The 14,172-nt window shown below is 43.3% G+C and overlaps 1 protein-coding gene across 10 annotated transcripts in view; it reads left to right on the top strand.

Annotated features, from left to right (window-relative positions):
• NF2 (neurofibromin 2) overlaps nt 1-14,172 on the top strand; it is a 149,317-nt gene that overhangs the window by 22,550 nt on the left and 112,595 nt on the right. For all 10 annotated transcript variants that reach the window (XR_006275809.1, XM_038373004.2, XM_038373001.2 and 7 more), the window contains exons 2-4: nt 6,803-6,928; nt 8,453-8,575; nt 12,417-12,500. Coding sequence is in view for 9 of the 10 variants with exons in the window: in XM_038373004.2 (XP_038228932.1) it covers nt 6,803-6,928; nt 8,453-8,575; nt 12,417-12,500 (333 nt within the window). In the remaining variant the exon portion in view is untranslated. The remainder of the gene's footprint in view (nt 1-6,802; nt 6,929-8,452; nt 8,576-12,416; nt 12,501-14,172) is intronic.

Here is a 14,172-nt window from a genome sequence, read left to right as displayed (position 1 = left end):
GAGCCCTTAAAGTCAGAAAAAATGGCTTCGTAGTGTGGACGGGTGCAGGGCTAAACCGATCTAACGCTGCTAAATCCGACCTAAATTCGTAGTGTAGAACAGGGCTTATGTGCTTTACATAAATCAAAATATCCTGGGCGCTTTTTTTTTTTTTTGTAATGTGTGTATGTAGCAGTTGCTAGAGAATAGTTGACCTGGAAATCAACTATAACTACATTTGATCTCACCAACTTTGAAGGTTTTGGCCCTCGTGAAGTTATTCCAGAAATTTTATTTTCTTTGCTTTAGAACTGTAATAACATCATCAGCACCTTGCGACCCCCTCCGATTACCTTTTGCAACCTACCCCCAGGGACTGTGACTCATTGATTACGAAACATGGCAATAGTATGTCAGTGTTAGTTAGTGAAAGATTGGTTGCCTTCTCCTTAAACTCCACCCAGAAACCAGTTGGCAGCCAATGCAGATCGCGGAGTACCAGTATGACGTTCACAGTGAAGAACCTCACTTAACAAGCAGGTAGTTGCATTCTACACCAGTTTCCGTCTCCAAATGGATTTCAGGTGCATCTCCTTGTAGGGCACATTATTGTACTCTAATCTCAAGGTGACAAAGGCACAGTTTGCAGAACTGAGGTGTGCTGACAGATGCATAACCTCCTGGACACATCCGGGGTGGGGGTGGGAGTGGGGATGGGGGTGGGAAGGGAGCCATTCCAGTTACTGTTGCTATCTGATCATCTAACTCCCAAATTACAAACTCAAGTGTTAAATGGTGGGAAACACCCTCAGGCTAGGGGTCTGTTATAATTTTCAACATCTCTTTTGGTACTTTCCCCTAAAGTACCTCTGTTACCTGGATAGAGTTTCCAGCACCACACCCTCATCTCTAGATCCTGGGCAGACGCTGAGATACATGCTCAACTGCACCATCTGGGTTGATGTGCCTTAGTGCATTTTCAACCTCCTTGGTGGTTAACTGTAATAGAGTTTAATTAAAATCTCATTATCAAGTTGTCCTACAACATTAGTAAATAAAAATAACTTTTACAACTGCCTCTTGTGGCTTAGTAAGTGGCAGTTTAAAGGATTTGACATCTGTTCATTAAAAAAGAATTTGAAGAATATTGAATATTCTCTGTCTGCTCTAAGAAGGTTTTAAATCCAACTATATTGTGGTATTTTTTTCCTACTACTGCTATAGTTTAAAATTCCTGATGAGAGAGGAGCACACCCCATAGCAAGCTGCCTTGTTTGGATTTATAAAATGCCTTGGAGTCATTTGGACATCTCCCTATGGGCCGGGGGGGGTAGATGTATCTGTCTTGTTACAACCTGCTATTTGATGCACCCTCCGTTTTACTACCCATTATTTGATGCACCCTGCTGTTTTAAAAAGCACAACCAGCAATGTTCAGCCAATCTAATTTTTCTCCATTTCAACCTACTTACTGCAACCAATCCCATTACTTTCAGTTTTGCTAGTGAAACCTGCTTACTTTCTCCCCTCCTCTTGTTACTTCTATTTTATTCTGCTCCCTACACCTGGATCCTCCTCCTTATTCCATCGTAATAGGTGCCCATCTTCTTTTCATTCAAATATGTCCTCAAAGCTCACTTCATCCATGAGGCCATAAACACAAGTGTGTCAAGTTAAGAGCGCTATTCTCTGGGACTGTTTCACTCCTCTGTGTTTGATCTTTGTCTTTTTAGACTGTAAGCTCGCCAGGACAGGACTGTGTCCTTTAGGGCTGGTACAGGGCTCAGTAGAATCTTGATGCTTAGATAAATAATAAAGTGACCTGCTTGACTGAGGATCCATTTTCTGCATTAGTCACTAAGTAAAGTAGGTTTCAGAGTAGCAGCCGTGTTAGTCTGTATTCGCAAAAAGAAAAGGAGTACTTGTGGCACCTTAGAGACTAACAAATTTATTAGAGCATAAGCTTTCGTGAGCTACAGCTCACTTCATTGAAGTGAGCTGTAGCTCACGAAAGCTTATGCTCTAATAAATTTGTTAGTCTCTAAGGTGCCACAAGTACTCCTTTTCTTTTTTAAGTAAAGTAGTACAATCAAATGTTTGTTCTAAAGACTTGAATCATGTCTTAAAAGTCACGCTTTCAGCTGGGTTTTTGACCACTACAATTTGATTCTAACAAGTGACTGTATAAATAGCTCCTTCTTACATAACAGGTCTTATCTCTGTTTCATATTTGGGGCTATACCTGCTTACTTTAGTCACAAAAGTAATATTTGACTCCTGTTCCCTCTACTGAGCCAACACAGCTACAAGCGAGCGAGCTGGATTCTGTTGTAGCTCATGTATCATCAATTACATTCCAGTTGCTGGGCCCAGTTGTGCTCTTGGTTAAACCTGTGCAATCTCAATGGTGACAGTGGTGTTGCACAAATGTGACTGCGAGCAGAATTAGGCCTGCGGAACTGTGTTCCTGATGAAGCTCCAGAAGGTAAGAACTCAGCTTGACTCTCAGATGGCAGAGTTTGCAGAGTTACCAGTTTGCAGGGCTGGTAGTTAGAAAACCCATTTTTCTTTGTGAATTAAGTGAATTTGATCTGGAATTTATTGAAACAAAAAACATGGAAGAGCAAGGTGCCTGCCTTAGTCATTTTGCAGAGTAGATCCATACATGGATTTTCTCTCACAGCAACTGGATTCTCTCCTTGTGTGTGTGTGTTCACTAAAATGTGGCCTCCCTACCATTTACTTTGCAGTATTTATGGAAGCTCAGCTAACCTCTCTGCTCATATTTGAAGCTACTGTGTAGGCTGCAATGGCCTAAGAAGCAATTGTGACACTTATAATAAGGATGCAATACCAAAATAAATTGTATTATTGGAGTGATGCTTTGGCTGCCTGCCAATTGCATATGACTCTTGGTGCAGATTAATAGATAACATACCCCCTGTTAATAGATCCCAAATCTGATTGTGTGAATAGACTGGAAGTTCTATATTCCAGCAACCAGCTGCTGAGTTTTTAAGTGCTTAGTGCTGTTTACTTAATGCACTCTATGCTGATAAATTACAAGCACTCTGCACTTAGTAAAGAAAATAAATTCCAGCCCCACAAAATAAAAGCTTTGCAGCACTTAGCCCTGTTTATAGAGTAGTTCATCCACTATTCCTCCAAGACTCGCAAATATAGCTAATAAACCACGTGACGATAAAGTCAGTGGGATAATACAAGATCACAAATGCCAGACTGTTCTTATTGAAGGCTCCAGCTCAACAGCAACATTGAAGGAGCACGGTGGCCCCAAACTCCATTGTGCCTGGACAGTAGCAGAGCCATTGCTGTTAGTTTAAGGTTACTCGCCTAACGTAGTTTTCATTTGGGGATTTAGCTTTTATTACAGCAATCGTTCTAGTTTATGGCCGAGGTGGAGAATTATAAACCTTGCTTTCAGGCACTCAGAACTTTCTAAAAGATGATCCTTTATGCTGAAACTTCCCATGATTAATATAAGCAGGGGGATGGTGTTGTAAAGCACAGATCAGAGAGTCTAGAAGTCTTGAGTTTTATTCCTGGCTGTGTCACAGGCTCTCTGTGTAACCAGGACAAGTCATTTCACCTCTCTGCCTTTTTATGTTCCTTGCTTATAAAATGGGGGTTAGTGATACTTGCCTATCTATTAGGGTGCGGGGCTTAGATGGGGAATGTCTGTGAAGCATTTGGAGTTCATGCTGTCTAAATGCAAAGTTTTATAAGTAGGGCACGGTGTTTGTCATGGAGGTTGCAGGAAGTCACAGATTCCATGACTTTCTGTGATTTTTCTTCAGCAGCCAGTGTGGCTGACCCTAGGGCCGCCCGAGCAGCTGGTTCCAGGAACAGCCACACTGGCTGCTGCGGCTCCGCAGTTAGCTGCTCCGGGGGCCCCGCAGCCAGCCATACCAGCTACTGCTTGAGTGGCCATGGCGCCCAGGCCAGCTGCACTGGCTGCTGCTCTGGTGGTCCTGAACAGCTGGCCCCCGGGACCACCTCCTACGGCTGCTGGTGCCCCCGCCCCTAAGATTCAGTCAAGGCTATTTATGTTCAGGTCGCAGGCTGTAATTTTTTTGTTTCTTGCCCATGACCTGTCCATGACTTACTAAAAATACCCATGATTAAATCGTAGCCTTAATTATAAATACCAAGGTATGGAATTCAATAATATATGTTGAAATAAACTGGATTCCTATTCAACTATTATTTTCAATTAAAGTGTGTGTGTGTGTGTGTGGGGAGGGGAGTATGCTAATGTGATGTTGGAATTTTAATACCGCAGTAAAATGTATGGTTTCAGAGTAGCAGCCGTGTTAGTCTGTATTCGCAAAAAGAAAAGGAGAACTTGTGGCACCTTAGAGACTAACAAATTTATTAGAGCATAAGCTTTCGTGAGCTACAGCTCACTTCATCGGATGCATTTGGTGGAGTAAAATGTATAGTTCCCACAGCAACCATAACTCTGTCATTCAAAATACTTTATACACAAAGGGCGAAATTACATTTGTGGGGAGAAAACACAGATCTCAGTTAAATGCTGGCCGCCAATATTTTAAACTAACCATAAACCTCTTTCTGGAGAGGAGATAATCAATTTACTTACTTCGTTTCAGAGTAGCAGCCGTGTTAGTCTGTATTCGCGAAAAAGAAAAGGAGTACTTGTGGCACCTTAAGAGACTAACAAATTTATTTGAGCATAAGCTTTCGTGAGCTACAGCTCACTTCATCGGATGCATCCGATGAAGTGAGCTGTAGCTCACGAAAGCTTATGCTCAAATAAATTTGTTAGTCTCTTAAGGTGCCACAAGTACTCCTTTTCTAATTTACTTACTTGTGATAGTTAACTCAGTGTTTGTAGTTGAGAATTTTAACATAGGTTTTTGCACAAAGTTATGTAACTGCAGATCATTTGTAGTCTGCAGGCTGGTTTAAACTCCAGCTGGGATGCTTCAGTATAGTTTGCAGTCTAAAGCACAGCTGGAGTTTGATGGATCTCTGATGGATAAATGTCTGCACGTAAACATTAATTGGTCCTTTAAAATAATAGCCGTAAAGATGGCCTTTTACACAAAGCAATTTAGTCCCAGTTAGGAAATAACCTCTTGCTAAAAATGTTCTGAATTTTAGAAGCGCAAAATATTTATTTATTATTTATTCTCTCTCTTAAATATTTATTCTCTCTCTGTATTTTGTTTAAAACCTCAGATTAAACTCCCCTTGAAAAAACTGGCCGGAAAAAATTCCCTCCCAGACTGAGTCCTCATACACCAAGTTGTATCCCATTGCAGGAGGTGCGTTTGAACCCCTGGAATTAGGGCCTTCTAATGGCAACACTGGAAAATCAACCCTGGGTCCTTTCAACCTCACGGTTTGATTGTATCTTATGTGGATCACAGAGATGCTCTCTGACATTTGATTTGTTTTTATTTGAGCATCTGCCTTCTTCTGTTCTTCGGGTTGCTCTGGTATCATTTGTGCATGTATTGGGTAGAGGAAGGAGTTCTGATCTGTTCCTTTTGAGTCAAAATAGCCAAGGAGTAATGAAAGGGACTACATATTCCTTGACTGCATTACCAACAAGGTGGCAATATGTCACAGCAGCTGGTATGGATGAAGCATGGTCTCTGCTGTTCTTTAGCATTAATAGTGAAGCTGTCCAGGTGGTACTAAGATTGAGCAGCTGTGACTGGGAGGTGTGCTGAGATGCTTCTGCCCTAGGGCTTTGGAAAAATGGCCATATGTCCCTGTCCAGCAGTGTTTCCATCCATGCAAATGGAAAAGCGAAGTGGCTTTGGAATATAGGATCTCCTGTTTTATATCCCCTCTTCATCTTCCTCCTCCCCCCCTTTCATTTTTTAAAATCAAACTTTAACAAGGCTGAGGCAACTGTGGAACTGTTGGAAGGTCATGGCTTGTGGCCTGGATCAGTTTTCTTGGCTCCAGCAGTTACTTTTTATTACCAAATGTCTCCAGTGTAAAGTGTGGTTGTACTCTGTGTAAAAATGGCCCTTTGTTACTCACACCACAGCTGCTCCTTGTGTGTGTCTAGAACAGAGTTGCAGACTTCAGTGATAAAAATGAGACTTTTGTTACTTTTTATTCCTGTCAGTCCTGCAGAGCTAATGACTCTGGGAGAATAAATTGGTCTATTCTTGTTTGTGCATCATCATTAGAAATCGTTTAAGTTCCAGTTTCAGGGTCAAATGCTGCTCTCTGTTTCATCTGTGAAACTCCATAAAAAATATTGAAGTGAGTCTAGGGATAGCTGGGAACAGGATTTGAAGACATTGGGGTTGCACACGTGCAATTTAAGGGCAAAATTTTGCATGCTGAATATTGACCACCGAGGGTGATGCGCACGTCGAAAAGAACCCAGATTTTTCAGATCCCAGGTGAGGTTTGGTGCATTGGCAGTAAGAGAAACTGAATTCTTTCTTGTAAACTGGACCAATTTGATATGGTTTCACCGAGATGTGCTCAACAAGGGACCTCCATAAAGTCATGTTTGTAGTAGATTTCCAGAGTAAAACCACCCTTCCATGCAGTGCAGGGTAAAATTGCCGATCTGCTATCTGCATTCTATGGGAGGATTTAATGTACAGTGTGATTGCAATAGGATAACATTGGCATTCCTAGTGCTGTATCTGAGTTACCAGGCATGACAGTGGGAGTAGTGGGGGAGGGCAAGCACACATGCAGGAGAAAGTGAATTTGATGTGTCTGAATGGAAAATAAGGGGCGGGGGGGAAAGGTTATAATTCAATCTTTAAAATGCCATTTGCTGTTTGCTCTCTTGCTGCAGGTGAAGTGGAAAGGGAAGGATTTGTTCGACTTGGTATGCAGGACACTAGGACTCAGAGAAACCTGGTTCTTTGGACTTCAGTACACAATCAAGGATACCGTGGCCTGGCTCAAAATGGACAAGAAGGTTGGAATAGAACTTTTCTTTTAGGGGATGTGTGTGGTGGAGTGGGAGGGTAGATCTTTCCCTGGCTGTCCATGCATAAAACATGGAGATGCATCAGTGGGAGTTCTGGGGGTGCACAGGGAGCAGAACTACGCTTTGGCTGATCTATAGATACATCAGTCAAGAGATACAAATACAATATGATTGTCCTCCAGCACAGTTAGTGTTAGGTCGGACCTTTAGTCTATCCCTGAACCATCACAAAGCCTTAGACTATACATACAAGATGATACATTATTACATTATAAAACTGGTGCGTTACCTGTTTCAAGGGACTGCCATGTTATAACCATACTCCCAAGATGATTGTAATGTAAATGGGGTCTAATATCTTATTTGGAGAATCTCCATGTGTACATAAAGGGCAGACCCTTTAGAGATGGTAGCTTTCCAAAATATACTGTGCAAATACTGGAAAAGTGAGGTTGAAGTATGACATCTCTTTACTAACAGTCTGCCAGTGTTTGAGGTATGGAAGTGCCTAGGAAGGAGACACAATAGCGAACACATATGGGAGATGAAATTAAGGAAAGGAATACTTCCCAACAGTGTGATCCTCTCAACTGCTAAATAGTCTCCTAATGGAACCATCATTTCCTTTGCTTGTATGATTTAAAACTAAACTGGGCAAACCACTAGAAAATGTACAATAGGGAATAATCCTGTACACTCTTCCTCCCTCCCCCACAAAGGAATTCTTCCTTCTGGTGTCTGAGATGAACCTTTCTGGAGCAGTATTGAAATAAGGGTCTGGTTGAGCCTCTGTTTCCAAACACAGGATATTTAGTTCGGCGAACAGAAGTTAGGATTGTATCTCTCTCCCTAAAAAAAGTATGGAAGCAATTTCCAGGCTCACCAGTTGTCTTTGTAGCAGGAAACTGCATATTTTGAAGAAAGATTTGTGTGTGTCGGTAGGACCTGTATGTGCTCAGCAGGGAAGAAGAAAAATGAATCCTCTGCCTCATGAAACATTGCACACCATGGCATGCAGGATGATTTGTTTCTGCTTTGAGTTTGTTTTATAAATATGTAGAAATTGCAAACTTCTTACAAGCCTGTGGGGCAGTGGTTCCTGAACTTCCCAGATTGCATCATATTGACCAGGTGACTGGAAAACCTGCAGAGGGGGTACTGCAGTTTGAGGGGAAGTAAAAGTTTGGCACCTGTATCTAGACCTGGTTTCAGAGTAGCAGCCGTGTTAGTCTGTATTTGCAAAAAGAAAAGGAGTACCGGTGGCACCTTAGAGACTAACAAATTTATTAGAGCATAAGCTTTCGTGAGCTACAGCTCACTTCATCGGATGCATCTGTTTTTTTCCACCAAATGCATCCGATGAAGTGAGCTGTAGCTCACGAAAGCTTATGCTCTAATAAATGTGTTAGTCTCTAAGGTGCCACCGGTACTCCTTTTCTTTTTGTATCTAGACCGTAAGAGGCAATGGTGTTGGAGAGGTTGGAGTCACTGATTGATTGTCCAATCTTGCAGGTCCTGGATCATGACGTTCCAACAGAGGAGCCCGTCACTTTTCACTTCCTTGCCAAATTTTACCCTGAGAATGCGGAGGAGGAGCTGGTTCAGGAGATCACACAGCACTTGTTCTTTCTGCAGGTATGTGCTTCAGCAACTGGTTGTCCTTCCCAAGGGCTGGGAAATGTGGTGGGTGGTAGGGCTGTAGGTGTGTTTCTTAATGTTGACTGGCTTTGGCCATCCCAGCATGGCTTCTCGTCTTTAAGTTCAAACCCACTCTGAAATGAGCAATTTCAATAAGCACATGGTGATGTAAAAATAGAGAAAAGATTGTTTGTGTAAACCTAGCAGCATTCAACGTACTCAGTCTGTAAATGAGGTGCAATGAGGTGACTAGCAATATTAATACTCTCTCGCTAGGAGTGTATAACCTATCTGAGAGAGGGGCAGTTTCAGAAGCTAAGCAAAGTGCGGGAGGTGTCACACCTTTGCAACGAGTGTGAATGTCTTGTATCAAGATATGCCAGCTGTCTGTAATGCATGGCTAGCATTTTTATTGTATAAAACACAGGCGCATCCTTCTGAAGGAGAGCAGGACAAGTCCAGCCCTTGCCATATTCAGGGTACACTATAAAGCTCTCTTCTTCACCAAAGTAGGCCCCAAATAACTGGAGCAGAAGAAAATCCCATAAGCCCAATGGAGTCAGAAGCTGATGACTAAGATGGAGTGGGGTGGAGAACTAAATGTTTCAACTGACCCACTGTAGTTTGCAATCTGTGATAATGACATCTAGCTCTTATGCAGCACTTTTCATCAGCAGATCTCAAAGTGCTTGACAAAGGAAGTCAGTTTCATTATCACTGTCTTTTTAGAGATAGGGAAACTGAGGCGCAGAGCGCCAAAGTGGGTTGCCCAAGGCCACCTAGCAGGCCAGAGCTGGGAATAGAATCCAGATTTCTTGAGTGCCACTCCACTGTGCTGTCCAGTAGGCTAAATTTATAGTAATAGCCTCTTTAGCTTTTCTAGAGAGAAGGGAAATGTCATGCAACTTTGTTTTGGGGCAATCTGCTCTGATGCTGTTGCACTGTACTTCAGGTTAATGAGGCACTTTCAGCAGCAGTCCCATTTTTCAGGCAAGGACGATTTCTGAAATAACTACCTTTTGGGCTACAACATTCCAGGTTTATTCTCAGCCCATAAAGGGACTTGTGTGTATGTGTGAGAGACTTATAGGACTGGGAAAATTACAGTGATGTCTAGTGGTTACAGTAGGATTCCTGGGTTCTATTCCCAGCTGATTTTCCTTGGGCAAGTCATTTAGGCTTAAACTTTCAACTGTCTGCTGACTTTATTTTTGGGTGCCTCAGGTTGAAGGAGGTTGGATTTTCCAGTGTCCCAAGTTAAAGCACCCAAAATTAGTAGATGCGTGGCTATTTAGACCTTTATAGGCCCCAAACTGAAGCCATCCAGATCAGTGAACACTTGCAAATGTAGGCTTCAAACCTCACTGTGCTGTTTCCTGTCCCTCTGTAAAATGGGTATAAAAGCTACCTCAGTGGGTTGTTGTGAGGCTTAATGTTCATGAAGTACTCTGCCCTTATAGTATCTTTACTCTGGGGAGCAAAGTATTAGTGTTAATTTTCAGGTCCTTTTTGTTGCTCAGAAACCTCACGTAAGTATTTTAAAATGATTTTAAAATGGCAAATTTGCCACGGGTTTAATCCTGGATGAAAACTGCATCTCTCAACCGCAGTATGTGACTTTTTACTGGGGTTTTTAATAACATAGTGGGGTGGTGGTGCTCCAACTCTGTTTGTGACATAGGAACATGTATAAATCGCCTGATTATGTTAATGCAGAAGTATAGCCTCTGTGATTGGCAAGGAAAGGACTTGGATGCAAATCACACTGTAAGTGCAAAGTGATTGTGTGTTAGTGTGACAATCCATTTAAAGCTCACATTGAAATAAAATGCACTTTTTTCACTTTGGAAAATTAGTGTTTTAATACAAAAATAATCAAACGTGACAAGTTAATTTTTAAATGCATGAAAGTCAGGAAATGCAAGGTAGTGGTCCTCAGTAGCTGTAATTTGGCCCTTGTGGGAGTGTGTGCAGTACTGTGCATGCCACTAAAAGTACTGTCACAAAGCGACCCACAACTCTGATAATGGTCAGTGGAATTTGAGGGTGGTTGGCACCTCCTGGATGAAGATCAGGGTTTCCAATAATCCAGTAATCAATAATTAATCAATATCTAGTAGCCATTTATTAATCAATAGCCAATATTTAGTACAGATTGAATTTATGAAGGAATTTAAAAAAACTTGGATAAGTCAGTGATTGAATGCATTAGAAGATGAGACATATTAAAACAGTGCATGATGGAAATAGGTATCAATCATGGTTACCAGAATCTGGAGAAGCAACACTACAGCGATGACAAACTGATCAGTCTTGTCTTGGTCCTTATAATTGCTTATCCCTTGCCCATATTTATAGTAAGGTTGTTTACAATCCCATTAGTTCCTCTTTTCATATCATGGATAAAAATACATATTTGTCTGGTACATTTCATAAATTTTCAAGCATGTGATCAGACAGACATTTGGTTACTCATTACTTTGCTATTTTATATATTCCTGTCTGTTGTGGTTTAAGACATTACTTGCTCAGTCACAAGAGCAGGACACTGTATTAAAAGGTCACTATATCTTAAGTTTAGCAAGCTTGTATTTTCCCTTCTTAGCATGACCATAGAGGATCATAGGAGTCTAGTTCATGAGCAAGCTATAGGCCTTGTAAAAGACTAGTTCGTAGGTCATCACTGACTGGGCACAAAAGCAATCACAATTAGTCCCGTATGTAATAATACAAAATCCTTCATGTGCTCAAGGGGAAGGAGCTGCAGATGCTGTACAAGTCGTCATTTTGAATTTGTGTGTTTGTTAGACATAAAATGTTATCTTTAACAAAGGGATGGGTTTAATTTTCACTCAGTAGTTTTTCATGTGGAACTAAAGTTCTTCTCATGAATCCAAAGGTGGATTAAGGTTTCCCAGGGCGCTGGCTCAGAGCAAGTGGGGGGGCCTCTCCTCACACCTTCCACTTGCAGCCCCGCCCACAGCCCCATCCCTTTCTGCCCCTTCCCTGGGACCCCGCCCCTGTTCCATCCAGGGTCCCCCCCATACCGCCAGCTCCACAATCCATTTCTGGTCTCCCCCACCCCCTGGTGACTCCAAGACAGGAGAAGCTCTGTTCCTGCGCCACAGCTTCCCCCGCCACTCCCTGCACTTCTTCAGGGGACCAGGGTTGGGGTGCTGGAGTTTCTCCTGCCCTGCCCACTCAGTGCTTCTGCTGGAGAGTGGGATCGGGGGGGGCTTCCCTTGGTGCCCTCAGCTTCTGCTGGGATGGGATCGGAGCACTGGGGGCTTCCTCTGCCAGGGATGGGGTCAGGTGTTGCTGGGGGGCCTTCCCCGTCCCAGGGGCTTCTGCAGGGGATGAGGTTGGGGGGGTCACTGTGGACTGAGTTGGGAGGTCCCAATTCCATGGCTTCTGCCGAGGACGGGCTGCTGAGGAGGCTTCCCTTGTCCCATGGCTTCTGCTGGGGACAAGGTAGGGGTGTGTGCTTGGGCAGGGGAGGGGCTTCCCCCATCCTGTGGCTTCTGCCAGGGACCTGGTCGGGGGGCGCAGTGGCTTCATCTGCTGGGCAGCAGAAGCAAGGGGCCCCAGGCCCTGTGGGTCCAGTGACTAATTCGCCACTGCATGAATCCATCTGAAAATGGTGGCTTGTGGAAACCTGAGCCTGTTCCCTGAAGAGTGCCAGAGTTTGCATCAGGCAGAATTGTGCCCTGTATGAGGAAAATCTTTAACTGGCTGGTTGGCAGCCCTAGTTAAAACAAACTGCAGCCATCTGCTGTGATGGTTGCGCCTGCATAGCTCCACTAAAGCAGTGTTCTCTCTCCTTTGCTGCTTTACTCAGGTAAAGAAGCAGATTTTAGATGAGAAGATCTACTGTCCTCCTGAGGCATCTGTGCTGCTCGCCTCCTATGCCGTCCAAGCCAAGGTAGGCACAGAGGAATGATGGGAATCTCCCATGAGCCCATTGGTGTCTGAGTGGTTTGGTTTTATTTCCTCATGCCTTTTGAGGCGTCAGATGCTCAGCGATAGACCATCATCTGCTGAGGAACTGGAGCGGCTCTAGATTTGTGCAGACTTGAGTGAATGGCAGGAATGCCAGCTTCATAGCCTAATCTGTGCTAGTGACCCTTTGGTCCTTAGGATAGACCCTGCATCCCCTATTAGGACTTTGCAACGGGAGGGCAGAGCTTATAAACTGCTGTACCCACGCCAGCTGGTGTTGCTACAGGAGATAAGTCATCATACCCCACTCCTGCTCTCTGCAGTAGCCATTTCTACCCCCTACTCTTGCACCTTTCAACTCCTCTTTCTGCCAAAGACCCTCCAACTGGACTGTCACCATGGAATTAAATAAACCCTCCATTGCTGGCCCCAAGCCTTGCTCCAGTCCATCTTATGTTGTTAGTAGTGCAGATTTGTTGGGGTGAGGGAAATAACTTTAGTGAGGTGTTTTTTCTTTCCCCTCTTCCTTTCTCTTAGGCATCAGATCATGGGTTCTCTTGTTACAGCTGGCCTAGCCAGATCACAGGCTCAGCAGACATTGGGTTTCCTCTCTTTGAGCCAAATTCTTGTCTTGTCTACTAAACCTGAATTGTGCTGGGGACTGATATGAAAGTGACTAGCAGGGAGGAGAAGGGATCACTGAGTCAGAACTCAGAGCAGCCACAGTGACACTATTGAAACCTGCAGGCTGTAGTCACAGTTACAGCTTTCTACATGCCTACTAATCAGAGCTTTTGGCCAGAGGAGTGGTGTACTTCATGGATCCACTGGCTACACCACTGGCCTTCCCCCTCCACCTATGTATGAGAGTGGCTGTGGAGAAGTGCTTAGTGATACACTGGGCATAGAGACATCTTGCTTCTCTCGATGGCTCCTCTTCTTTATGAACTGCAGTTGCAGAAGGGAGAATTTGTCTCACTGTCTTTGTAGAGCCAACACTTACCCCCTTGTCTTTACCTACCTGCCTGGCCCTTAGCCTGTCGTGTCATCCTACCCCTTTGTTCAGACTGCCTATGTCATTAGTGTTGTTACCTCTGCATAGTTGGATGGCATTTGACATAAGTATATATTGATAAAAATTGGGACTTATTGGGGGGGAAAAAAAGGTATAGGGCTTTTGGATTTTATTTGTTTTATAACTAAAACTTCTTGTCTCTGTTTTTAACAAAGCATTATAATTTTGTTTAGAGCAGTTATCAGCCAGGGAAATGGATCTTTTAAAATATTTATTTGCTAAGAAGCATTGTACTGAATATTCATTCAGTACCCCGAATATATTCAAGAGCATGAGCAAACATTTGTTTTGATTTCTGTCATTTCCTGTTTCATACAGAATATACATACAGGTTGTGTCTACACTACAGCTTATGTCGGCATAATTTGTCATTTGGGGGGTAAATAAACTACCTTCCTTAGTGACATAAGTTACACGGACATAAGCGCTCCTGTGGACAGTGCTATGTTGGCAGGAGAGCTTCTCCTATTGACGTAGCTACCACCGCTTGCAGAGGTGGTTTTATTATGCTATTGGGAGAGCTCTCTCCCACTGTAATAGAGTGTCTTCACCAGATGCACTGCAGCAGTGCAGCATGTAT

Source organism: Dermochelys coriacea, chromosome 15, assembly GCF_009764565.3.
Source record: "Dermochelys coriacea isolate rDerCor1 chromosome 15, rDerCor1.pri.v4, whole genome shotgun sequence".
Taxonomy (NCBI): Eukaryota; Metazoa; Chordata; order Testudines; family Dermochelyidae; genus Dermochelys; species Dermochelys coriacea.
This window is presented reverse-complemented; position numbering and strand designations above follow the sequence as displayed.